The 26664-nt window shown below is 33.6% G+C and overlaps 1 protein-coding gene across 12 annotated transcripts in view; it reads left to right on the top strand.

Annotated features, from left to right (window-relative positions):
* The window catches only part of RBM26 (RNA binding motif protein 26), an 81055-nt gene that overhangs the window by 24791 nt on the left and 29600 nt on the right, over positions 1–26664 (top strand). For 2 of the 12 annotated variants that reach the window (XM_045201553.3, XM_024568824.4), the window contains exons 2-16: positions 379–497; positions 1760–1896; positions 5456–5544; positions 6200–6417; positions 8093–8353; positions 9794–10033; positions 10449–10619; positions 10976–11131; positions 11951–12062; positions 13186–13345; positions 16189–16353; positions 16998–17129; positions 18384–18455; positions 25703–25828; positions 26174–26248. In XM_045201553.3, the coding sequence (XP_045057488.1) occupies positions 379–497; positions 1760–1896; positions 5456–5544; positions 6200–6417; positions 8093–8353; positions 9794–10033; positions 10449–10619; positions 10976–11131; positions 11951–12062; positions 13186–13345; positions 16189–16353; positions 16998–17129; positions 18384–18455; positions 25703–25828; positions 26174–26248 (2233 nt within the window). The remainder of the gene's footprint in view (positions 1–378; positions 498–1759; positions 1897–5455; positions 5545–6199; positions 6418–8092; positions 8354–9793; positions 10034–10448; positions 10620–10975; positions 11132–11950; positions 12063–13185; positions 13346–16188; positions 16354–16997; positions 17130–18383; positions 18456–25702; positions 25829–26173; positions 26249–26664) is intronic. The other 10 variants (XM_024568878.3, XM_024568870.3, XM_024568843.4 and 7 more) reach the window with 10 other exon arrangements.

Genomic DNA, 26664 nt, shown 5'->3' with positions numbered 1-26664 from the left:
TTTTCTGGCTAATTATCTAGTTTGGAGGGAGGAAAGTCTTTTGGTATTTTTATCATACCACACCAATTATATTAGTTTTTTGATATTTTGAAATTATTTTTACTTTGTTATAATTTCTCTTTTTAATAATAATTAAGCCTGTTGAATTCTTAAAACATATATTTGGAAGGATACCAAATGATAACAGCATGCATCATGTAAAGTATATTAATATAAAGGAGAATTTATATTTCTTCATTGCCTTCTACAAGCCAGGTGCTTTTTACATATATTAACTCATAAAACTTCTTATTATGTTAAGTCAGTTTGTAACTGGAATTTGTAGAGTTGGCAATTATTTATGGTTAAATTTCCTTCAAACTGCTTTTTTTCCTTTAGCTGTGATGCAGATCCGTCAGCCCTAGCGAAATATGTTCTTGCTTTGGTGAAAAAAGACAAAAGTGAAAAAGAGTTAAAGGCATTATGTATTGATCAACTAGATGTATTTCTTCAAAAAGGTAAGATCTTTGGTTTAAAGATGCTACTTTATTTTAATAAGTTATTTAAAATAAGATTATACAGCTGTTCCTGAAGCAGCCTGAGGTGTCCTCTGAAAATGGTTTGCTATTCACTTGACCCAGAAAACCTCACAAAATCGTGCAGATCAAGAGGTTCAGATCTTTGTGCTCACTTTAAGAGCCCTTGTGAAAGTGCCCTGGCCATCAAAGGTTTGCATATCCAAAAAGCCACCAAATACCTGAAGGATATCACTTTATAGAAGTAATGTGCCCCATTCTGTTGTTACAATGGTGGAGTTGGTAGGTGTGCCCAGACCAAACAGGGGTGCTGAATGCAGGGTCGGTGGCCAAAAAAGAGTGGTGAATTTTTGCTTCACATGCTTAAAAATACAGGGATTAATGCTGAACTTAAGGGTTTCGATGTAGATCTCTGGTCACTGAGCACATCCAGGTGAACAAAGCTCCCAGGATGCGGCACAGAACTTAGAGAGCTCATCCACAGATAAACCCATCCATGAGCTCTCCCTGCGGCGCTGAGATGATCCTCACTGAAAAACAGCAGATTGTGCCTAAACCAGAAGAGGAGGTTGCACAGAAGAAAAAAAAATCCCAGAAGAAACTGAAGAAGCAAAAACCTATGGCTCAGGAGTAAATTCATCATAAAATAAATACTAATAGGAGTAAAAAAAAACAAAAAAAAAACAAAAAAAACAAAAATAAATACTAATAGGAGTAAAAAGATTCTCCACAGTATTAAAGGAACTCAGTGAGAGACACAGGCTGTAATTGTAATGAAGTTGAACAAACAGTATTATTGCTGATTATATCCATAGATCATCACTGATTATATCCATAGCTTATTTATAAAGATAGCCTTTTCTTTTCATTACTAATTTTATATCTTTCTTAAACTGGTGCTATTTTTTTTTCTTTAAAGATTAAGGAAATGACTGAATACTTATTTATTTAAAGATATTTCTCCTTAGGAAACTACTTAGAATGTTGTCTAGCACAGTGCTTTTTCACTGGCCAGCATCTAGATGATGGTAATCTTTGTGTTTACACATGGGGTAAAGTACATGGCTGGGAGTGACTGGCCGAGAAGCTCTGGCCATTCCTGCTCCCACCACCCTGAGAATTGAATGGATCAGCATTACCACGGGACTTGTACCATGGCATACTGGTTAGGAAGCTTTTAAGTGGAGAATACTATCTTAGCAAATGTCTTAATATGTAGGGTTTTTGTTTCCTTTTATTTTTAGAGACACAGATATTTGTGGAAAAACTTTTTGATGCTGTGAATACAAAGAGTTATCTACCTCCTCCAGAGCAGCCATCATCAGGAAGCTTAAAGGTAGAATTTTTTCAGCACCAAGAAAAAGATATAAAAAAGGAAGAGGTAAGGATTTGTGTTAAACCTTACATTTCCTTTAAAAACATGTAAGGGATAATTAAACTGAGTTGTATTTTTTGTATCTGTGTCACTAGTGTTTAAGACCACCCCCAGGTTCAATGATTTCAGTAGGAGCACTCACAGGACTCAGCATATAGTCATTCTCATGGTTATGATTTTTTTTTTAAATTTGTTATTTTTAAAATTTTTTTGATTTATTGCATTTTGGAGAGAGAGGAAGAAGAGGCAGGGGGTGGCGGGGGTGGAGAGAGAGAAACATTGATCTGTTGTTCCACGCATTTATATGTTCATTGGTTGATTCTTGTATGTGCCCTGACCAGGAATCAGACTCACAACCTTGATGTATCTAGATGATGCTCTAACCAACCCATCTACACGGCCAGGGCCACAGTTATGATTTCTTACAGTGAAAAGATATAAAACAAATTGAGCAAAGGGAACAGACTGGGGTGCAAAGCCTGGAGGGAAACAGGCACAAGATTCCGGTGTCTCCCAGTGGAGTTGCAGAGGATGTACTTAAGGAATAATGACAATATGTGTGAACCAGGGAAGCTTGTTAAAGTTCAGTGCCCAGTGTTTTTATTTAGGTCTAGCCACATAAGTGCTTTCTGCCTAGTATGTTCCTTCTACCTAGTATGTTCTAGATTCCCATGAGGAAAGCAGGTGTTCATCATAAGCTCTACCGTGTGCACAAACAATACAGGCATAAGTAAGCTGTTATTATCAGGGAATGATGGGAATCCTCCAGAAATAAAAGTTCGCAGGCGCCAGCCAAGGATCTACCTTTCAAGCAGGCCTTTCTGCACAGTATTTTATAGCTATGGACTCTTATGATCTGAATTATGTTCTGTGAAAATAATTAGATTGAGAGTAGATCTGTTTGATTTTTTTCCACAACCATTTTGTAGGGAACAATTTTTTTTTTTTAAAGATTTTATTTATTTTTTGAGAGCAGGGAAGGGAGGGAGAAAGAGAGGGAGAGAAACATCAGTGTGTGATTGACTCACACATACTCCCAACTGGGGACTTGGCCCACCACCCAGGCATGTGTCCTGACTGGGAATTGAACCAGCAACCCTTTGGTTCACAGGCCAGCACTCAGTCCACTGAGCCACACCAGCCAGGGCTCTAGGGAACTATTTTTAAGGTAGTCAAAATATAATGACCTTTACCACAATTGAAATGACCTGATACTTTAAGATGTTTTGAAGTTTTTACTTTTTATACAAAATGATCCTTCTTGTTTAATAATCATATAATAATTCAGATCTCTTCAATTTGATATTTAAAGATTGTAATTCCAGCAAAAATTATTTGCAATTAAACTTTTATATTTCTGCAGTTAGCCTAGTTTAGTCAAACAAATCTTGGTTAAAAGTTTGGCTTTACCAGTCACTGCTTTGTGACCTTTGAAAACATTCCTTTTTCAAGCCTTAGTTTACTCGGCTTTGAAATGGAAATATTATAGGGTTGTTGTGAGGAATAGTTAAGTAATGTCTACAAAGCACCTGGTATAATATGTGACAAATAGTAGGTTTCTTAGTAAATGGTAATTGTATTAGTATTGAGAGGTTGTTGTGTGGTGAGAGGTATGGTTGTGACCTTTGTTTTTTTTACCCCTCATAGATCTTTTTTCTCCCCAGATTATAACTAATACATATTTATTATGCAATAATATATGTATATATCATGCGTATATAATGATTACATAATAATTCTGAAATACAATTTTTTCCAGTATACCTAAACATATTTACACATATGAATATGTATATAGTTAGACAGACACACACATAAAACACCCCCATTACTTCTCTTTGCATGGGAAGTAATTTTATAACTGCTTATTTTATACCAAACAATACAGGGATTCTGTTAGTAAGAAAGAAAGGAATAATGGCTATTGTGCTGGAAACTACTTACGCCATATGGATATATACAATTATTTATTTAAGTTTTTCCCACTGATGGAAGTTTGGGTTGGTTCCTGATTTTGCTATTACAAAGTATGTTTTAATTCTTTAATTTTTTTCTTTTTAGAGTGTGAGAGGAAGGGGGAGAGAGAGAAAAACATTGATTTGTTGTTCCACTTATTTATGCATTTATTGGTTGATTCTTGTATGTGCCCTCATTGGGGATTGAACCTGCAGCCTTGGCATATCAGGACAACTCTCTAACCAACTGAGCTACCTGGTCAGGACAATTTCTTTAAAAATCTTTAGTAAATCACGGTTTCTTGGTTTGAGAAACAGTAAGAAGTCTTCTGCCAAAACCAGTTAGTGGCAAAGCCTTAGTTTTACATCTATTTATATAATAATATTTTAGCACAGTTTTTTTTTTAACCAATTGTTACAAATATTTACCTCGATCATTCAGAATTGTCAAAATGTCATATGGCAATCTGGATTAAAAATGCTGTGGGTGTAGTGAAAGTTTCCAATTGAGCACGTACTGTGGAATATGATAATCTGCCAACATAAATTACTCACGAGTGTGCATTGAGGCAAATAGGAAAAAGTGCCTGAGGAGGGTTTTATTTGTGCCCAGTATTTTTGGGTTGGGGAGGGTTGATGTGGGTGACGGGAGAACAAAAGTATAAGAAAAAAAGACAAACTCTTAAAATAAGGCTTTTCAGCAGTGTCAGAGTTTGGTCTGTTGGTAGGATTTCCATTTAATTTATCATCCAATGTGGGACACTTTTGATAGTGAGAGGCTCTTACCTAAAGGGGTGCTGGAACAAGTGGCATAAACTAGAACATGTTTATATTATCTGTAGATTCCCTACATCAGAATATCTTAGGGTTCTTATTAAAGATGCAAATCTTGAGCCCTATCACATTTCTAGACGCCACATGTTCAATATTTTCTGACTTTATTTATCCTCTAAATCCTTTTCTTTTCTAGTAACTCCTATTAATGTCATATGGAAACAGTGTTCTGGGCGGTACAGCATGGAAAATTCTGGCCTTGACAAAGTAGTACTGAACAAGGGCAGGTTTTCCAGGGCTGCTTTCTATAAATTATATAATAAGAATGGAGGCTTTACAGAGGAAAGAGAAACATATAGCTGCCACACTAACATGAGAAACTGAAGAACTATTTTATCTTGTGTATTGTTTTTTCAAATGTTCTCCTTTTTTATGACTTGGTTAGTGCTAATGCATTCTCCTATATTCCTTAATTTGTTCAGTGCCAAACAAATTCATGAAACCAAAACATGAATGTATGTTGGACTTTTGAAAGAAGGGATAAAGTTGGGTTTTCACTCATAATGTTAAAATGGGGACTCTTGCTTAAAACGTTTTCTCACCACTAAATGTTACCTAAGATAAGCTTTTATGAGTTTCTTTTAGATTCACTTTAACTTTCAGAATGGTGAAAGTGTTTAAACTAAATGATGGTACTTAGAAGAGAATTATTTGTTTGGATGCATTTAGAGAATGATAGTTTTGCTTTTATATTTTCATATCCGTTAAGTCATTGAAATAGTAACATGGCAAGGAATAACTGTTGCTAAAGTTCTACTCATTTTTTTGTATATCAGATCATAAAGGAGGAAGAGCGAGAGAAGAAGTTTTCCAGAAGGCTAAATCATAGTCCTCCCCAGTCAAGCTCCCGATACAGAGAAAATAGGTGATTAATTCATTGAACCATGTTCGGGGGTTAGACACTGGTTATCTTTTATACACATGTTTAGACTTGATTATCTTTTATGCAGGGGCAAGTAATGTCTATTCTTTTATTAGTCTGAGAAAGTGTAACTCAGTCTTTTTCTACCAAGAATATCTAGTTAAGATTTCAAGTTCCTGAAAGTGATTAGGACAGCTTGGCATTTATTAGTTATTGTTATTATTTTTATTCTTAAAAAATTCCATGAAATCTCAGTGAGACTTTTTTTTTTCCTGAAGTTTCCCTTTAGTATAAATTCATTACTATTTTTTGTCAGGGCTTCAAAGGCATTTAGAATACAGTGCATGTGATACATGCTTATAAGAACAGACATAGTGTACATATGTACAAGTATACGTTTATAAGATTGTGTACTATAAGACATAGGTGTAGATGCCTTTACGCATAAGACTTTGAATTTTTCTTTTAAAGGAGTTTAGAATATTTAAGCAGATCACATTTATTTTTCAGTTGTCTGAGTTTTCCATGTTCATATTCTGATGGTGTGATGAAAAATCGTGATGTTACAAGAATTAAATTACTTTTGCATTTAATTAGCGTTTTTCCTGTGTCTTCTTAAAAATTATTTACACAGAAATGATCATATTTTTTTTTTTAGAAGTCGTGATGAGAGGAAAAAAGATGATCGTTCTCGCAAAAGAGATTATGATCGAAACCCTCCTCGAAGAGATTCATACAGAGACCGGTATAATAGAAGACGAGGACGGAGTCGCAGTTACAGCAGGAGTCGGAGTCGAAGTTGGAGTAAAGAGAGGCTTCGTGACAGAGACAGGGATAGAAGCAGGACTAGAAGCAGAAGCAGAACACGAAGCAGGGGTACATCATATGTGTATATTTTGGTTGTAATTCTTTTATTGGGGAAAACTTCTTATTTTAGGGTCTTAAAAGTTGTTTTAATTTTGTCATTGTTATCATTTTTTCCATTTTGATTTGGTCCAAATGAATGCTTTTTCAAAATTTCTTTTAAAATTTTTATTTCATGAAAATTAAAAGTACAGTGAATTACACTGCACATCCATCAGCATGACTAATAAAAAGACTGACTTTATCCAGTATTGTTGAGGGTAGAGATATACTGGAACTCTTTGGAAAACACTGACGATATATTAAAAGTGTAAAACCTGACACCTACCAAATGATCCAGCTGTTCCACTCCTAGGTATTTATCTAAGAGAAATGAAAGTGTGTTTCTACACAAAGACTTGTACGCAAATGACCATGACAGCTTCATTTGTAATAGGCAAAAATTAGAAACAACCTAAATGTCCATCAATAAGTGAATGGATAAACAAACTGTGGTATACCCATACCATGGATAAAAAGGGAAGAATTATTGATACAACAAAATGGGTGAATTTCAGAATAATTATACCAAGTGAAAGAAGTCAGACAGAAAAGAATACATATGTACAGAATTTTAGAAAATGGAAACTAATCTAAGATGACAGAAAACAAGTCAGTGGTTGCCTGGGCTGGATTATCAAGAGGTACAGTGATACATTTGGGCTTGATGAGTATGTATATTGTATGCATATTATTTTGTTTGTGGTGTTTCTTTTCACAGGTGTATACATATATCAGAATTCATTAAATTGTATACTTTAAATATTTACAGTTAATTATATATCAGTTATACTTCAAATCTATGAAAACAGTTACAGGTTTTCATTTCAGATGTGTGTATTTGCAAGACGAGGTCATTTCCAACATGTATAACTTTCCTTGCAATATTTATTATTGAAAGGAAGATTCTATAGCCATAAAACAACAATTACCTTTGAGTAAAAAACCTTTAATCAAGCTTAGATTTTAGCTACCCTTGTAACCTTTATTGTATAGCCATCTTTAGTCTAGGAAGTTATTTTGTAGCCGTTGTATAAGCTGTGTAGTTCTTTATTATTATTCTTTTAGATCCCTCCCCCCGCCCCAGTGATCTGTGTGTACTAGGCCTCTGCACATTGCTTCACTTAAATGAATTTCCTTAATACCTTTCCTCTTTCCTTGGGACCGTATACAGCCCAGTTAATTTCTTTGTCATGTTTAATATGAACTCCTTTTTGTTCCTCTGCTCATTGAGTCACATCGTCAAATAGTGTTCACTGTAAAAAAGCATACTGGTATCTTTAGATGGATGACAATTAAATGTTAATTGCAGAAAAAATTAGTTTTATTTTATTGCATATTTTTTGTGGGCTGAAGTTACACATATAAGATTGCAGTGAAGAAAATTTTAAAATCATTTTTCTGTAAACAACTTCAAGAAAAAACTCATTAAATAATACAGCAACTTTATGTGTGGTTTTATAGTTTAGGTCATATTGAATAGAGATAGCTTATCTTGGAACATGGTGTATTCATTATTAGCTTTTAAAAGAAAGGAGGGTTGTATAAAATTTGGACATTTTCTCTATCAAAAAATGTTACTTTTTCTTATATTTGCAGCATGTGTTTTTTAAATATAGTTTTATAGGTCTTTTATATTTTGTTGCAGAAAGGGATCTGGTAAAACCTAAATACGACCTGGATAGAACAGATCCACTGGAAAACAATTATACTCCTGTTTCCTCGGTACCTAATATTTCATCTGGTCATTACCCTGTACCTACTTTGAGCAGCACTATAACAGTAATTGCTCCTACCCATCATGGTAATAACACTACCGAAAGTTGGTCTGAATTTCATGAAGACCAGGTGGACCATAACTCGTATGTCAGACCACCAATGCCAAAGAAACGGTGTAGAGACTATGATGGTAAGTCTTGACCTGTTTCATGAAGTATTGAATTAATATTTCCAGCTGACTAAATTCTGTAAGTTTAGGCTGCCCATAGTTATTCAAAGACTTAACCTATTGGAAATGGTGGGAGACTAATCATAAGCACCCATGAATTCCTCAATATAATTAAAAACTTCATTAGTTAGTCACCACTCACTATTGAGTATCAATTTAAAGATACTTATTTGCATGTAAGTGTTAATATATTTTTGGAATTTACTAAACACAAGTAATGTCTACAGCATTACTTATGAAGGAATCTGCTACTGAAACATTTTTGACAAAACTCACTTCTTTAAAAGTAAAATGGTTATTGGTATGTAAGTAGAACCTAGAAATGTGATACTACCTATTTAAGACTTTTATAAATGAAGACTCTTAAGCTTTTACTGTAAAAGTTTTATAAATTATATGAAAGCCATAGTTGCAGTATTCTTAAAGTTTTAAGTGAGATTTAAATATAGGAAGTATTTGTAATGAAAAATATACAAGGTCTGTCCAGAAAGTATCCAGCCATGTACCATGAAAAATAGAGACATTTATTGAAGAAGATACAATGTACAAGAAACATTGTACATAGGACAGTGATGGCTCAGTCCCCTTCAATGTAGGCACATTGGGATTTACACAGTTCTCCCAATCATCATCAGCTGCCCTGTCATATTTTCCTGAATCTCATCTATGTTCTGAAATCTCTTCCCTTTCAAAGGCGATTTGAGTTTTGGGAAAAGCCAGAAGTTACAGGGCACCAAATCTGGGCTATACGAGGGCTGAGTCACCTGGATGATTTGATGTTTCACCAAAAACTCTGCATGAGATGTAATGCATGAGCAGGCGCATTGTCATGATGAAGCTGCCAATCACCAGTTGCCCATAACTATGGCCTTCTGTATCATCCAAATAATTTCTGCAGAGGAATGTTCAAGCTTAAAGTAAAATTTGATGCAGATTCATTGCTCTACTCGCTCAGTCATTTTCATTGTGATGGCCACACAGTATACATGCTCACTCAGTGGTATTTATCGCCCCCACTGCCTACTACAGTGAAGTTGTTCACACATGTGCATTTTAGTACACTCTCCTTGACCACCCAGTTACATCATGTCATGCAAACCATCTCATTATATTAACACTGGCTGGACTTTTTCTGGACAAGTCTTGTATATATAGGTATTATGCCATCTTGCTAGCTAGGTACACTCACTTGAATTTGTTGATAGTTTTTAGTGTATGTGTTAGCTATGTTATCATTTGACAAGTATTTGTAAATTACTGGAATTAGTAATTAGCTCTTGTGATATGATTAATTACAGTTGTCCAATATTTAAAAATATTCCTATTTTTTAAATATCTTACTTTTGTAAAGAGAACAATTTATATGTCCAGCACTTTTAATATTTCTCTATTTTCTCACAGAAAAGGGTTTCTGTATGAGAGGAGACATGTGCCCTTTTGATCATGGAAGTGACCCAGTAGTTGTAGAAGACGTGAATCTTCCTGGTATGCTGCCTTTCCCAGCACAGCCTCCTGTTGTTGAAGGACCACCTCCTCCTGGACTCCCCCCACCTCCACCAATTCTGACACCCCCACCTGTGAATTTGAGACCCCCAGTGCCACCACCAGGCCCATTACCACCCAGTCTACCACCAGTCACAGGTAAGTAAATATGTTTGTTTGCCTGTACTTATTATATGTCTATTGATAGCCTTTTAAAAAAGTTAATAATTTGATGCCTGCTTTTATTAAAACTGTCTAAAGTAATTTTATAGATGTTGGAAATCAAGAACAAGATATTCCTATTTAGAATTCACCCCTACTTTGCTTGGTTATGCCAAACCTTTGGATTACTATGGTTCAGAGTGGCTCTGAATTATGTACAACCCTGATAAATCCCAGCTGCCTGTAGTTCTTTATAGCTCAAGAGAAACCTATTTGAGAAAACATTAAAGGATATTTACCCTAGAAAACTAATATAGTTGTAAGAGCTTGGTGTTTGTAGATATTATAGTTTGATGAATGAGAATATCATGTTTGGATATATAAATAACTTATTTTATTTGTTTGCTTTCAGATGATATTTCTTATTCTTTGGTTTTGACAGGACCACCACCTCCACTTCCTCCTTTGCAGCCATCTGGCATGGATGCTCCCCCAAACTCTGCAACCAGTTCTGTTCCTGCTGTAGTAACAACTGGCATTCATCACCAGCCTCCTCCTGCTCCACCCTCTCTTTTTACTGCAGGTGCAGTTTTGGCTCTCTCTATGTTCATGATGTAATATATTTTTAGATCATAGTTTACTTGAGGAATTTTTAAATGTTTAGAGAGTGAATTGCTGTAGCAGATCTGTTTTTCTCTCTAAAATGGTATAGAATAAAAATGTAGACGTGGTGAATGTACATTAAATGTAAATCCTCAGTTATGATTTTTTAAAAAAACTAAGTTATATTTTTAAATAACATTTTTATTTTTATAAAACTTAAATTTTCTTTTTAAAACATGAAGTATGTTAGGTTTGTATTAGTAACATATAGTTTACTTATTCTATTACCAATATATAGAAAAATTATGAAGTTTTATAATTGTTTTTTAATTACAGTTTTTGTATTACCAGATACATATGACACAGATGGCTATAATCCTGAGGCCCCGAGCATAACCAACACTTCCAGACCTATGTACAGACACAGAGTGCACGCACAAAGGCCCAACTTGATAGGACTGACATCAGGAGATATGGATTTGCCACCCAGAGGTACTATGATTAATCTTTTAAAGTCATTTTCATATCAAGAGTAACAAAACATTTATAAAGACCAAAAAGTCCTACATTTATAGGGGTTGAGTAAAAGATATTTATGTTTGTTTCTTGAATCCTTTGGTCTCCCATGAGAGTAAAGATAATGTTGTATTTCTAAGGGAAAGGGAATTTTACAAAAGAATGTAATTTGTGAGGTAGATTTTGTTGAGTATTTTCTGTCATTTGCAGTCTTACTAGGTTCTTTAAACTCTAGAGAGTGATGCCGTTTTTTTTTTTAAAGATTTTAATTATTTAGTTTTAGGGAGTGGGGAAGGAAGGGAGAAAGAGAGAGAGAAACATCAGTTGGTTGCCTCTTGTACGCGCCCTACTGCAACCCCGGCATGTGCTCTGACTAGAAATCGAAGTGGCATCCTTTTGTTTTGCACCAACTGAGTCACACTTGTCAGGGCCTAAATGATCAATTCTTAAAGGTCATAAGGTCATGTTTGTGAAGAGGTTGATGGCAAAGGGAACAGTAACATGGGTTTTACCACCCCCCCCCCCACCACCTCCCAAGAGAAGTGGCCTGCAAAATCATATGTAATTTTAAATGGAAGAATTACTAGTTCTTTTTTAGTTAGGTTGAAGTGAATTTGAAGTAAGTTAAAATCCCTTTATTATTACTATATTTGAATGTACATTTATTTCTATTTTTTTCTAAAACATAATGTGGAAAAAAGCCAGAACTTTGTTTTCAAAATATGAATTTAAGGAAGTAGGTGTGGTAAATAGAAAATATTAATCTGTGTTTTCTTTTATTTTCTTTTCAAACAGAAAAGCCTCCTAATAAAAGCACTATGAGGATAGTAGTGGATTCAGAGTCAAGGAAAAGAACCATTGGTTCTGGGGAGCCTGGAGTTACTACAAAGAAGACTTGGTTTGATAAGTAAGTTGGAAGGGAAAATCGAGGCCTTTTATTATGCAGTAATTTGTAGAGTAGTTGGAGAATTATTATGACAGTATTCTTTTTCAAAATATATAGAGTAAAATATATATAATTTTACTCTATAGGCAATTTCCCCCTAAAGTGTAAGTTGTTTTCTGAAAATTTGTTAATTAGTTGTCTGGTACTTGGAAGGCATTTTCATATAGAAATGGTGTGATGGGTGAGGATATAATTTTCCTCTTTCCACCTTCCCCCACCTTCAAAAAACATTCCTTATATTAGAGATGTCATTGAATACTACCTATATAAAGGGTAGTCATGAACTTACTATAAGGGAAGAAAGGGTGGTTCTGGTCTGGAAAGAGGCATTATTAGCATGGGGCATTTCCTTTTTAGAGCTAGTGAGGCATCTTTTTGGGGGGAGGTAGTGAGGGAGGTTGGATAGGCCCTGAAGTTGTCCAGGGAGGGTTTCAGAGAAAGGGGTAAAGAATCAGAATGCTGGGGTATTGATGATTATTCATTTATAAATTTTCATGTTTGAGGAGAAACTAGGATTACACATTTTTAGAGCTTTAACATCATTTAAAAGTGGATAATTTCTAGTTGTGCCTCTGCCTTTAAATCTGTGACCTAAGGCAAGCATTGTAAACCTCTCTGGGCTATAGACTTACCCTTTTTTTTCAAGTGCCAAATGTATGGTCTACATTATGGACTTTCTTTTGAAGTTGGGAAGTGGTTGATACAGTCACTTTTAATCAACGTTTTAAAATAAGATAAATTTCAGTAAGCTAGCTTTTGCAGAAATGAAACAAAGATTATATAAGCAAATTGACTGAAATAGGGTGCTAAGACCTTTCCTGCTAACAATTTTAATTAAGTAGGAGTGGATTGAAAGTACCAAGTTCAAACAATTGGAAGAATCCTTCTCAGTTGGCTTCCATGAAGATGGAAACACTACTAATTTGAAGACTTCATTTGTTTGGAAGAAATTTCAGTTTTCATTATCAACTAATAATTTCAGTTTTCAGAAAAAAGAAACAAATTATAAAAATTTAATTCTTTGTACTTGATAGGGAACAGGATTTATAAATGAATGTATTAATTAACTTGATTTTTCTTACAGACCAAATTTTAATAGAACAAACAGCCCAGGATTTCAGAAAAAAGTTCAGTTTGGAAATGAAAATACCAAACTTGAACTTAGAAAAGTTCCTCCAGAATTAAATAATATCAGCAAACTTAATGAGCATTTTAGTCGATTTGGAACTCTGGTTAACTTACAGGTAAGAACTGTGAAGTGATTCTGTTTTCTTTGCTCAATTATTGAGAGAGAAAGGTTAATAAGAAAAGTGTTCTTATAAATAACAAAATACCATGAAAAATTTGGTAATCTAAATTTTTTAAATTGGATATGAAATAAAACTTTTTATATTTTTAGATGTATGATTTTTGAATAAATTTTGTACTTTGAAGAGGCAGCAGTTTTGGTTGATCATATTATATATATACTTTTTACTCAGTAGAGGTTATCACAAAATTATAGCAAAGTTAAATAATCACACTAGTAAATTTTAATATTACTGTAGTTTTCATTTCCTCAGTTTCTCAAATTTTTACAACAGAATGCTTTAGTCAGATTCTTTTTGCTGCTTTTCTGATAAGATGCATTTAACAGGTGGGACCCAAATACCATGTAATTCGTAATTAGTTTAAACATTTACTTTTTCCTGTACCATTTTTTAACATTTTTCTAAGATAAATATCAGTGTAGTTTATATTTGACTTTACCTAAAATTGGACCTTGGCTTGGGTGCATATAACTTGTGAGGATATTTAGTGTTGAGTTTACATTATGTGGTATGTTAAAAGTGTTGAAATAATGTTGGAATGTTTTCTTTTTCAGTTTTTATGATCTTGTCAATTAAAATTATTTTCTTTATCTGATAAAAATAATAAATTTTAGAGAGTACAACTTAAGTTGATAATTTGGAAACTTTTATTTCTTGCCATTTAAGAAATAATATAAAAGTAACTGATGAAAAAATGCATGCTTGCTTGTGGTAGGGCAACAGAGATTTCCCAGCCTGCAAACCAAAGGGTCCCCAGTTTGATTCCCAGTTTGATTCCCAGTCAGAGCACAGGCCCAGGTTGCGGGCCAAGTCCCCAGTAGGGGGCGCGTGAGAGGCAACCACACATTGATGTCTCTCTCCCTCTCTTTCTCCCTTCTCCTCTCTCTAAATATAAATAAAATAAAATAAATAAATACACTTTAAAAAGTTTGTATGTCAACTCTGTGTCCTTTACATTTCTCTCCCCGTATATCCCCATAATGTAGTTATGTCATTGTTAACAATTTATCATGTATTATTCTAGATTTGTTAAAAATCCTCACCTGAGGACATGATTACTGATTTTTAGAAAGAGGGGAAGGGAGAGAAATATCAATGTGAGAGAAACATTGATAGGTTGCCTCTGGTATGCGCCCTGACTGGGGATCAAACCTGCGACCTTTTGGTTTATGGGACAATGCTTCAACTGAGCCACACTGGCCAGGGCTCGATTATTTTGTTTTTAATTTCTGTATGTATGTATCTACTTATCAATCAATCCATATGCACATGTAAAACATACATGTATTTAAAAAATGTGTACCTATCTTACATATATTACCCTATAGTTATTTAACATTGAATATCTCTGATTTAAAAAAAAATTTTATTTTCTGATTCTTATATATATAAACATCTATTTGTTGTTCCACTTATTTACACATTGATTTGTTGATTCTTGTATGTGCCCTGACCAGGCATTGAACCTGCAACCTTGTTGTATCATGACAATGCTCTAACCAACTAAGCTTCCTGGCTAAGGCCTGAGTATCTTTTTATGGCATTTTAATTGATGTGTCACAGTTAGATCTAGACAAAAATTTCTCAGAATATTTTTTTCTCACACAATTTTCTCACTACACTGGTAATATTAAATTTAAGAAATTTTTCAAAGCTGAGGGGCAAAACATGGTATCTCACTATTCAATTTGCATTTCCTTGATTAGTAATGAGGTTGATATTTTCTCATTTCTTTACTGGTCATTTTGCTGTATCTGCATACACTTGGATTATTATTTATATAATACATGCTTTTTAAACACCAGTTTTAATAACTTTATCCTAGTAAACATATTGATGAATTGATGTTTTAAATCCCAATAAATGCATAATTAATCAAAATGCTATCTAAAATCATCCTTATCACAAATATTTATTGAATACAGTAATGAATACGTACTATATACTCTCTGTTCTACATGAATTATATGACTCAATGCTGTGGTGTGGGTTTCCCCATTATGGAAGGGGAAACAAAGGCACAGAAAGATGAAATAACTTGCTCATGCTCCTGTGAGAGTAGCAGTCAAGGTTTTAGTCAGGCTGCTTGATTTAGAGTCTGTGCTCTTAATCCCTACTTCATAGTGCTTCACACCACCAGCACTTTATATATCACACTTTGGAAAATACCGCTTTTATTGAAAGAACAAGAAATTTGAAATAAAGAGCCTTGTATCTGCTATTTATTAATATGGGTCTGTAGAGTCATATACTCTTTGACTCTCAGTTTCCTTATGTGTAAAATACGACTTTTTTCCTTAAATTTTCTTATGCTCTTGGAAATATTTTTGAGAATTCCATATTTGGAAGATTTTACAGATGGATTTTTTGTAATTTTTAGTTAGAGATTACCCCCTTTTAAAGAGTTTTTCTGTCTTCACCTACTTTGGATATTGGCCAAAAGTCACTCATTGACATAGGGGTTATTTCTCATAGTCAATCTAGTATTGGGGGTAAAAATAAAGCATTTGGAATGCTTATTTATAACATCTGTATTACAGATGAGCATCCTCTCTTAATTGTCACGTAGAGGAGGCTGTTGTTCCACTGTGCTGGACAGTCTTCAGTTACCGTTTCTTCTGGAGTGAAAGTAGGCTATGGTAACAATCTAGATTTAAGGAAATGTAAAGGTAGAATCTTACTTAGAAGAAGCAGTATTTCACTTGTTGAGAAATTTTACTGTTATGAAGCAACAGATTCATTTGGAAATCCACTGTTTTTAATATTTGAAATCTTAGGTTGCCTATAATGGTGATCCTGAAGGTGCCCTTATCCAATTTGCAACTTACGAAGAAGCAAAGAAAGCAATATCAAGTACAGAAGCAGTGCTAAACAATCGCTTTATTAAGGTTTATTGGCACAGAGAAGGAAGCACCCAGCAGTTACAAACGACTTCTCCAAAGGTAAGAGAGAAATTTGTGTGAATTAAATGCTCTTCTTAGAAAACATAATATTTAAGAGCAGAGGCGTTGCAGTCAGGTAGACTTTTGAGCTAGATCCTGCCTCTTACCACTGTTAAGTGTGTAGACTTGAGGAAGTCACTTAATTTCTCTAACCTCTTCTTTCATTTTATTTTGAAGTTACTTTGTAGTTTAGAAAATTATAAGGTGATATATGTAAAGCATATAGAAAAGTCCCGGGTAGATAGGAGACAGTACAAACATGGTAGCTTTACATATTTCACGAAGTCAGACTATGGTTTATCTTGGAAATGTTTCTCTCCGTCTCTCTCTTTTAATCAGTAAATCAGTCAGTATGTAATGTTAGATTAATTGCTTGTAGAGGTGTCTTACAGCAGTCTGTTTCTTTAATTTTTCCCTGTTTATTAAAAAGAATAAAAAAGTGTAGTGTAGATTTTAATCTTTTACTCTGTAAGTTCTTAATGCAAAGAAAAACATATGAAGAAATTTGGAAGGTGGCTAAGTTTTGACTACAAGCTGCACTTTAAGACGCCCTTTGCATGGGCAGTTTAGTAAAAAAATAAGAAAGGTAACTTTCCATGCTCATGAGCTAATTAGCTTATTTAACCTTTTTTTCTCGTTCTGAGGTAATGCAGCCTTTAGTCCAGCAGCCCATTTTGCCTGTTGTGAAGCAGTCCGTCAAAGAACGGTTGGGTCCAGTACCCTCGAGTACTGTTGAACCAGCAGAAGCCCAGGGTGCCAGTTCAGATCTTCCTCAGGTAAATTAGAAGTCTTACTGTTGTGTCTGTCACATAGTAAGTTCTCAGTAAACTATTTTCCCTTGGTGATTCAAATTGTAGTTAATTTTTGTGTATATTTTGTAGTTAATTTCTGTATATATTTTATACAGAAATATAGTCTACATATTTGAACTTCATCTTTAAATATTTTTGTTACTATTATAACATTTTCACATTCTATCTTTTCTGTAGTATCTGAATCTTTAATTATTCTCTACTTAAAACTTATTTATAAGACAGAACTCTTTTTCACTTTGTGGAAGAGATATTTTCCAGCAAATCTGCCTGAAAAGTGAAGTTTAGTACATTAAATCTTATTTTTCCCACCATCTTTTACTTAGCTAGAATTCTTTTCCAGAGACAATTATGCAGTAGCCTAAACTCAAAGCTTTTGGGACAGGAAGGCTTAAACCATCAGGTTTTAGCATGCTTAATATTACACTGACTCAAGTTACTTATGCAGCTCTGTCAGGACTTCGCATCACTTATTCCTGACTCTCGGATTTTCTTCTCCATATGTCATTCCCTTCCCACTCCCTTCCATACTTGAGTGGCAGTTTCTTATTTCTACACCCTCCGTCTCTGAAACTTAGGTTTCCTTTGTCTCCAGAGGTTTCAGCATTTGCTGTATAAAATAGTTAGGATATACTATCCTATTTAGCTAATGAATGCCACCTTATTAAAATAGTCTTCCTGAATAATTCCTGAAAAGTAATGTATTCACATTCTATTAAAAATGCAGAATGTAAATTGGTAAATTATTAGTTATTTAAAAAAAAAAAACTAATCCTATTCCAAATCATCAGCAAATGTAGTATATTTGGTTATAAAGCAAACATATTTTAGGAAACAATGGCCTTTATTTTTAAGCTCAAGAAGTAGGCACATCCTTTATTTACTCAAATCTAATATTACAGTGTTCAAACTTTGTCTGTCAACATAGGATTCTAAGAATTTATGGATTCTGTATCAGTGGAGGGGACTTTAGCAACTACCGGGTTCAAACATCTGATTTTATATCATAGTTTTTCATGATTGAGTAATATTGCATACTGTTTGCTTTTTCCATACACATTTTCTTTCTGTTTCTGTCTTTGAAAAAGACTCAGGTTTTGTGATTAACATCTGTATACTTATAGTCAGTATATGTTAGTAGAATCAGAATGTTCAAAATCCCAACAGACTTATATATGTTTGGGGAAACACTGAATATTTCCATTTCAATTTTTTTAGAATGTAACTAAATTATCTGTGAAGGACAGGTTGGGTTTTGTATCAAAGCCATCTGTTTCAGCAACTGAAAAGGTAAGAAGAAGCATGATGTGTTTGTCTTGGCTTCATAAATGTTTTCAGGTGGCATCTTATTTTTTTAATTTTTTCATAGATCCAAACTTTTGCTTCTTAGTAGTATCTATATCTCTTATTCCTACCTTTTTGCTTTCCTACCTTCTTTGCTGAAAAAGAAAAATATTTGCCTACCTTTTTTTTACTTTTTGCATTAGCATTTTAATACTTGCAGCTCACTATAGTTTCCATGTGCTCCATTCTTTCTCTCTTTTTTTTGTATTTACTGTATTTTCTTTAGAGATATTTTACATTTTAATTTGAAGACTCTGGCAGCTGATAGAAAGGGCCATGAGCTAGGGATTTTACTGGAGTTTGAGCTTTGGCTCTTTACTTACTAACTGCATGACATTGGGCAGTGCTGTTAATCTTTATGAACCTTTTTTTCATCAAATGGTGATGGTAAGATTTGTCTTGCTCATGGAGTTTTGTAAGGATTAAATAAAATTATTTAAAAGTATTTTGTGAGTGGACGAGGAGACTGAGTGGTTAAGGCGATGGACTGCTAAAAGTAGTTTGTAAATTGGAAAAGATGATGTAAATGTAAGATTTTTATTTATTATTAACAACTATTATGTACAGCCTGACAGTACATTTAGTCTTTTTTTAATGAAGGGGCAAATACTGATTAAATTAAGACCATTTATGGGCCTATCTTATGGTTCTGTGTAGATGTGGGTTGTTTTTTTTCCTGTTTAGGTATGAGTAAATGCCCTGATCTTTAGTCCTATTTGAGGTATATGGAGTCACAGAATATGAGAATTAGGTAATCTTTGCGATTTTTATGTGCTCACTTTAACCCTGCAGAGGTCGAGGCTGATCTGAGCGATACAAATGAACTTGACCTACGCTGTAAGTTTTTTGACCACAACCTCTGCAGGGGTAGGAGGTTAAGGCCCAAATAGTTTTTGATTGGCCTATACACCTGAGTTACTGAGCTAGGACTAGAATCTGGGTTTCCTATTTTTGGTCCACGGCTCTTTCCATTATGAAGATTACATAGGAAATTGACTTCATAGGTAAATAGAACACATGCTCTCTTCACTGATTCTTTAGTATATTGTTTTCCTTATTTACTATGTAAAAACAGTCTCCTTCTATAAATTAGATTTCCCTCTTGGGCACCTCAGCATTACTTCAGTCATAATAAGCCTAAGAATGATTCATTACTTCCCACATAAATTAATTTCTTATAGCCCTCACCTTTGGAAGTGATACTACCATTTTCCAATTTGTATAATCTAAAAGCCTTCTGAGTCATTTGCTTGTGTTTGTAGTCCACATCTCTATCACCTTCAGGTCCCGCGGGCCTCTAGATACAGTATCGTAGCTGCCAGCCCCTCCTCTAGTGTTCACTGCCGCCATCCTGCTCTCAGACTCATTTTAATGTGAGTTCCTTACAGAAATCTTCATTTCGCAGCTAAAGGACTTAGCTTGGTTGACAGCTCATCATACCTCAGTTATTCTGGTTCTGTTACCTCTACTTTAGTCCTTTTTTCTCTAAGGAGTCTTTTTTTCTGCTCATTTTATCTTGCTATTTCTTGTCTCTTTTTTTATTGTTTTTGGTGATGATTTTCTTGGAATGCATTTTCCTGTGCTTAACTGAATTCTAGTCATTCTTTTAAAGATTGCAGACTCTCTAACCTGTTCTGTGAAACCTCCAGATTTTTCCACATGATGTCCCCCTTTTCTCTAAATTTGTGTCCCTTAGTCTGTGCTAATAAATTTAGCAATATGTAAATATTTACTTTGATTAGGTTTACATTACTTTCATTTTTTCTTAAAGCATGATTTATATGGTTTTAGGATAAAAAGGGTAGAAGCCTGGAATCGATAGCATAATATACTAATATAGTTAAAACTAAATTTGTGAAAAATCACTAATGGCAGTGAGCTGTTTATGAAAAAAATTTTTGTAAATACTGTAAAGAATCTGTTCAGGAAAGCAATTATTTACAAATATATAACTTTCAGTAATCTTCAGTGAACCTGTTTAAAGAATAGCATTTTATTTTTGCTTATTTTTGGTGCTGTTTCTTGCCACTCCATAGTGATTTTTGCTGCAGAATCCTTAGAGGTTAATTATTCAGAAAAGTCTTAGGAAGAATAGAAGAATGTTCTCCATCATCAGATATTGCTACTTTAAAAAAAAAATTATTGAGGGCAGGGAAGAGTCTCAAAACTAGTATCTACCCAGTATCTTCTGTCATTCTTAAAGAAAATAAATACACAAATGTATTGTAAATAACATTGAGTATACCCCGCAGCGATTTTGAAAAAAATTTTAAGTTTCCATTTTTGTGAGAGGGCTAAGAGAGGAGAAACTTAAAACCAATTGATACAGCTAAATATTAAAGATATTATAATAGCTATGAAATTGATATTGAGTGAAGTCAAATGATGTTTTGAGTGCTTCTGCTTACTCTAGGGAGATTTATGAAGAATAAAGGCATTTGCTGCATATACCATCCGGGTTAATTTTCTTAAAAAGATTTAGATTGTCTACTTTATCTCCTTAAAACCCATCTAAATTCTGACAAGCAAGCTGATCACTTGAATATTTAATGTTCTTATTACCAGTTTTAGGTATATCAGACATATAGTGCAGGATATTGTTTATTCGCAGTATTTTTTTGTTATCTGGAAATACATCTTTTTGTTTGTTTTTATTGTTGTTTTGTTTTTTCTTGCATGATGATATACTAACATCTGTACCATGGCACTTTTAAAAGGGAAATTGTGTGGTAAAACTGAAGGAACATTGCATGCCGTATAGAAACTTAATGCTGTTGATTTAGTAGCTGACATTCTGTGTGATTCTGAGCAAGCCTTACTCACTCCGTTTCCCTAACTTTAAATGCAGTCATTTAAGTAAACCTTTGTTTTTTAAATTTGTACTTGTGTAATTTTGCTACCTTAAATAGGAAGGAAGATTAAGAAAATTTGTGAGTTTTTTAATAACTGTTATTGACTAATTTTTATTTTTTTAAATATATTGGCCTCTGTCAGGATTACTACCTGGATTACTCAATCAAAATTGCTATCAAGATTATTTTTCCTTCAAAGAAATATGGTTTTTAAAATTATTTACTATACAGAATTTTCTGGGAACTAAGCTATTTCCTACTTATAGCAAAAATTGATTACTGACTACACATTTTTCTTTGACATTAAAATATTTCTCTGCAAGATCTTTAATTCCTTTGTGTCTCTTAAGCTTCTTAGTACTATTGAGAAAAATAAAACTGTTAATCCCTGAAAATATTTTACAGATTTAACTTTAAATCATGTTATTCTCACTAGAATTTCTAATTGGTTAGGTTTTGCTATAGAAAACACATGTATATGTTACTGAAAGAGACTATCATAAATGAACATTCAGATTTATTGAAAAGATGATTATTTACTTAATATAAAAATTGACCATATAGTAATTTATATTAATAAACTTCCTACATGTAACTCCTCAGATACTGAATTTTCATGGCATTTAAACAAGGCACTTCTGCTCTAGAAATCTGTTACAGCTAACTTACTGTGAGTGTGACTATGAAGCATCATAACTGTGTTTCTTTTGTATTTGATTCAAACTTGGGCATTGCTCATTAAAAGGTGATACTTGGATTACTTTATTTCGAATACCTTCTTTTGTAGTAATTTTAGTGATGTATATTTTAAAAACAAAGCATATGATACTTTTTAGCCAATCTTAATAATTCCATATACCTTTGATACCAAACCTGAAAAATCTATAACAAGAAAGGAAAATTATAAGCCAATGTCTCATGAACCATGGGCGGAAAAATCCTAGACAAGATATTAGCAGAAGTCCAGTGATATGAAAAAAGTAATAATACATCCTGACCAGGTAGGATTTATTTCAGAAATGCAAGGTTGATTTAATATTTGGAAATCATTATCATTCACTCCATTAGCAGAATAAAGTTGGGGTGGAGGATGGAAGGGAAGAACCCCATACGATTATCTCAGTAGAACAAAAAAATATTCATAACAGCATCACATTAACCATTTTGAAAACTAGGAATGGAAAGAAACTTGCTTAATTTGGCAAAATATATATGCAGAAAAACCCTACAGCTAACATACTCAATGATGGAATATTGAATGTTTCCTTCTGAGATCAGGAACAAGAAAGGATATCAACTCTCACTTTTTTCAGTAGTATAGGGAGGGCCTCATCAGTACTATAAGGCAAGAAAATGAAGTAAGTAACATAAAGATTGGAAGGGAAGAAATAAAACTGTATTTACTCACAGATGACATGATTGTATATATAGAAAATATAAAAATTCACAAACAGTTGGAATTAATAAGTGAATGAAATAAGGTCAGTGTAAATAAGGTCAATATGTAAAAATACAGCACATACAGAAACCTGTTAGGAAAATAGAGAAGGTGTGGTAGTTTGCAAAGTCCACTGCCTGTACTTTGACTGTGTTCTTCACTGTAGCATCTTTTCTGTTGAGCTTGTTACTTCCCTCCACTGGCTTCATTTTTAACAGGTTTCTCTTTTATCACAACTCTGACTTCTTCTTTTGAATATACAGATATTTTTGCTAGCCAAACTCTTACTGTCTAAACTCTGGAATCAAATAGATTCTAACTGTGGGTAATATTTGCAGTCATATATTTCATTGTTTTAAGACATTCACACTTTACACCTCTGAAATTGGGCTCCATTTTAATCATTGGTGTTCATGGTTGTAATTGGCAACTTTTTTATTCTTTAGTGGGAAATATAAAAGGATAATGTGTTTCAAAATTAGTGATGTCTTAAGCTCAATGAAATATGTTAGCTGATGTTCTATTTTTACAAATGGAAGTTCCTGGATAAAATAAGGGAGTGGGATGTTTCTAGGAATAAAGGAGTCTTCTCATTCTTGTCAAATACATTTATTCAATTTGAAAAGCTCTCATTAGTCTAATATCTGATGTTAATAAAATAGCTTTGAAAAGGAGCATTCCCTACTCACTGAAATTGGAGAAATGTTTAATCAAAGAAATAATTTATTTACTTCTGGCTTTCTCACAGCTTTTTGGATAAAATACATTTTGAAACTAGAAGATAAGCTTATGATATTTATTGTTCCCAACTGATTTGAGTACAGAAATATTTTTTGGTTACAACTTTCAACTTGTTACGGAACTCTCATGAAGTGTTTATGAAACAAACACTCCAACTCTGTTTTCAGCAGATTATCTTGTGTTTCTCCCTTTAAAGTTATTGTCTCATCCTTTATATAATTGCACAGTTTGGCAGTGTACAGTGTGTGGTGAGGTAGCATGGGAGAAATTTTTCTCTAGAATTACAAAGAATGGTGACTGAAGTTTGACTACAAACTAGATAAATCTGTTTATTCTGTGTTTTATGAATAAACCATTTTATATATTAGTGATACCTGGCTGTTAGTTTTCATTCATTGCAGAAAATTAGCAGTGAAATTTTGATACACATCAAATATTACAAAGAACTTTTATTTTTAAACATCATTTGTGCTGTGTAGAACAAGTATAAATATAGTATTCTGGGATTTTATTTTATTTAGAAGCTAGTGTTCTTGAATACTAGTGTTCTTGATCTATTTTATTTAGAAGCTAGTGTGCTGGAATAGTGAAGAGTTAACTAAACTTTAGTTAATTAGTGATGTTCCCCAATCTAATTTCATGATAAAAGATTACAGTGTAGAGTCCAGATTGCTGCTTGTCTGGTACCCAAATATTTACATTTTAGTGGCTAGAAGGTAGAGCTCTTTTTCCTCATTGATACTCTTCTATTTATATAGTTTTTAATAAAACCTCTTTCTGGTCATGAATTCCTTCAGACTTTGGAAGCTATGTTTTTTCCTCTGGGAAGTTACATTCTTCATATATATATGATTTCATGTTTTGTTTTTGTAGTATTCAAAATAGATCTCCATGAAGGGATTCCTGTATTCTTTTCTAAGAACCAGTAACCAACTGCCCTCCCCCGCCCCCCATGGAACTCAAAATATTTCGCTTTTACAGATTAAAAAGGAACCCATATACCATATTTTGCTGTGTATAATGCATTCTTTTTTGCCCAAATTTTTGAGGGAAAAATTAGGATGAGCATTGTACATGGGAATTAGCACTAAAAATGTGGGTGCCCATCATACCTGACAAAATATGGTACTTATTTGAACCCTATGTAGAAAAGGTTGTCCATTCTGATCTATCATCATTTCAGTTTGATTTAGTGAATATTTAAATATTTAGTGAATATTCAGTTTGGTTTATTGAATATTTACAGTGTGCCCTGGCACTGTTCTAGGCACTGAATATATAGTAAGGAATAAAGCCAAGAAACCCTTATGCATTTGTTAAGGAAATTATACATCATCAAGTTGAATTTTCTCTCATTTTATAGATAAACAAACCGAGGCCCAAAAAGGTACTTGAACTTACTCAGGGTCTCATAATTAATTAGTAGCAAGGATTAGGTCGTGGAAGAAATGCAAAGAGGAGAAAGACATAGTTTTTGTTTCAAGGCACTTACTGGGTAGACAGGGAGAGAAACTATATCATCAGGTCATATTTAGTAAATATCTTAATAGCTGTAGGAATGAATTTTCATAGAAGGACCTAGGTAGAAGAAATAAATGACTAGGATTTTGTGGACGTCTCGATTAGTCGTGTTGAACCTGAGCTGGGCTTAAGGGAATAAGGTCACTTGAAGCAGAAGGAGCAGTACTAGCAAAGGAATGGAAAAGAAAGCAGCAAACTTAATTTCTGCGCTGTAAATTACAAAGTACCATGAGGGACAAACAGCTACACATTGTTTGAGGGCCAGCATTCAGTTTTCTGCTGTGCCATGCTCTTAGATACAGCTTTTCTTTAGTTACTAGAAATACTAGCACATGTTTCAGCAACTAATATTTCCTCAGCGGTATAGGAATGACTTTTTTGTGAAGTTTTTGTATGTCTGTTTTTTGTGAAGCTCTTTTCCTGTAGGTATATTAATTTAAAATTTTTTATGTCACAGCTTCTCCATCATTCATACCCTTCTTTTCAAATCAAGAAATGATTTAATTATATGTATATAATACATTTAGTTTAGTGTGCTAAATTTTTACAGAACTGCTTTAACATTGTTTTATAAGGAAACAGAACTTAGGAAATCATGGATGCTTGATACATTTTTTACAAAATTGAATTTGTATTGGTAGGTGTTATCTACATCTACTGGCCTAACAAAAACGGTGTATAATCCAGCTGCTTTGAAGGCTGCACAAAAAACCTTACTTGTTTCCCCCTCTGCAGTTGATAATAATGAAGCACAGAAAAAAAAACAGGTAAGTACAGCTGCTTTTGTACAAAACTTGCATGTAGGAAAGCTTTTGTGCATGTATGTGTTTTGTCAATGGTTATAATAGACTGAAAGGAGTATGTCAGCTGCCACTGAAGTTTGTGTTCCGTAATGTAGCAGTAAATGTTAAATTTTTTTTTCTTGAAACAATACGTTGTCCTGACTTTTCAAAACTTGCATATATATTTAATCTTTAAATAGGAAAACTTTGCATTTAATTTTCGTTGCCAAGCTTCTACAGTTAAAACCGTTTTTGTCCTCTTGAATCATTTTGTTCATTGGAAAAATAAATGGTAAATAGTCTAATGATATTTTTAATCCCTTTCTCTAGGAAGCACTGAAGCTTCAGCAGGATGTGAGGAAAAGGAAACAAGAAATTTTAGAAAAGCACATTGAAACACAGAAGGTAAAATATTAAGGCTGGATTTGGCAAAATATATTTATAAATGTTATAACATTGAGTTAATTTAATCTTACACTGTATACATATTCCTGAAAAACATATTTACTGTAATTGATAATGGTAAAACTGAAATATTATGAAATGATTAAGTATATTATCAATTGCTAGTATGTGGGGGATAAAGAGCATACATTAAACAGTAGACTGGGAATTTTAGTAGTTTAATGGAACTATGGTTATCAGATTTGAAATGAAGGTAAGGAATGTTTATCCAGGCATGTTGCTGCAAAGTACTTTGTTCAACAGACACTGATGTGGAGCCTCTTTCTCAATATTGAGATATGTACCTTTCTTTAACTGGTTTGTGATCCTCTAGTCCTATATTGCCCAATACAGTAGCTAACAGCCACATCTGACTA

This window comes from Desmodus rotundus, chromosome 13, assembly GCF_022682495.2.
Source record: "Desmodus rotundus isolate HL8 chromosome 13, HLdesRot8A.1, whole genome shotgun sequence".
Taxonomy (NCBI): Eukaryota; Metazoa; Chordata; class Mammalia; order Chiroptera; family Phyllostomidae; genus Desmodus; species Desmodus rotundus.
This window is presented reverse-complemented; position numbering and strand designations above follow the sequence as displayed.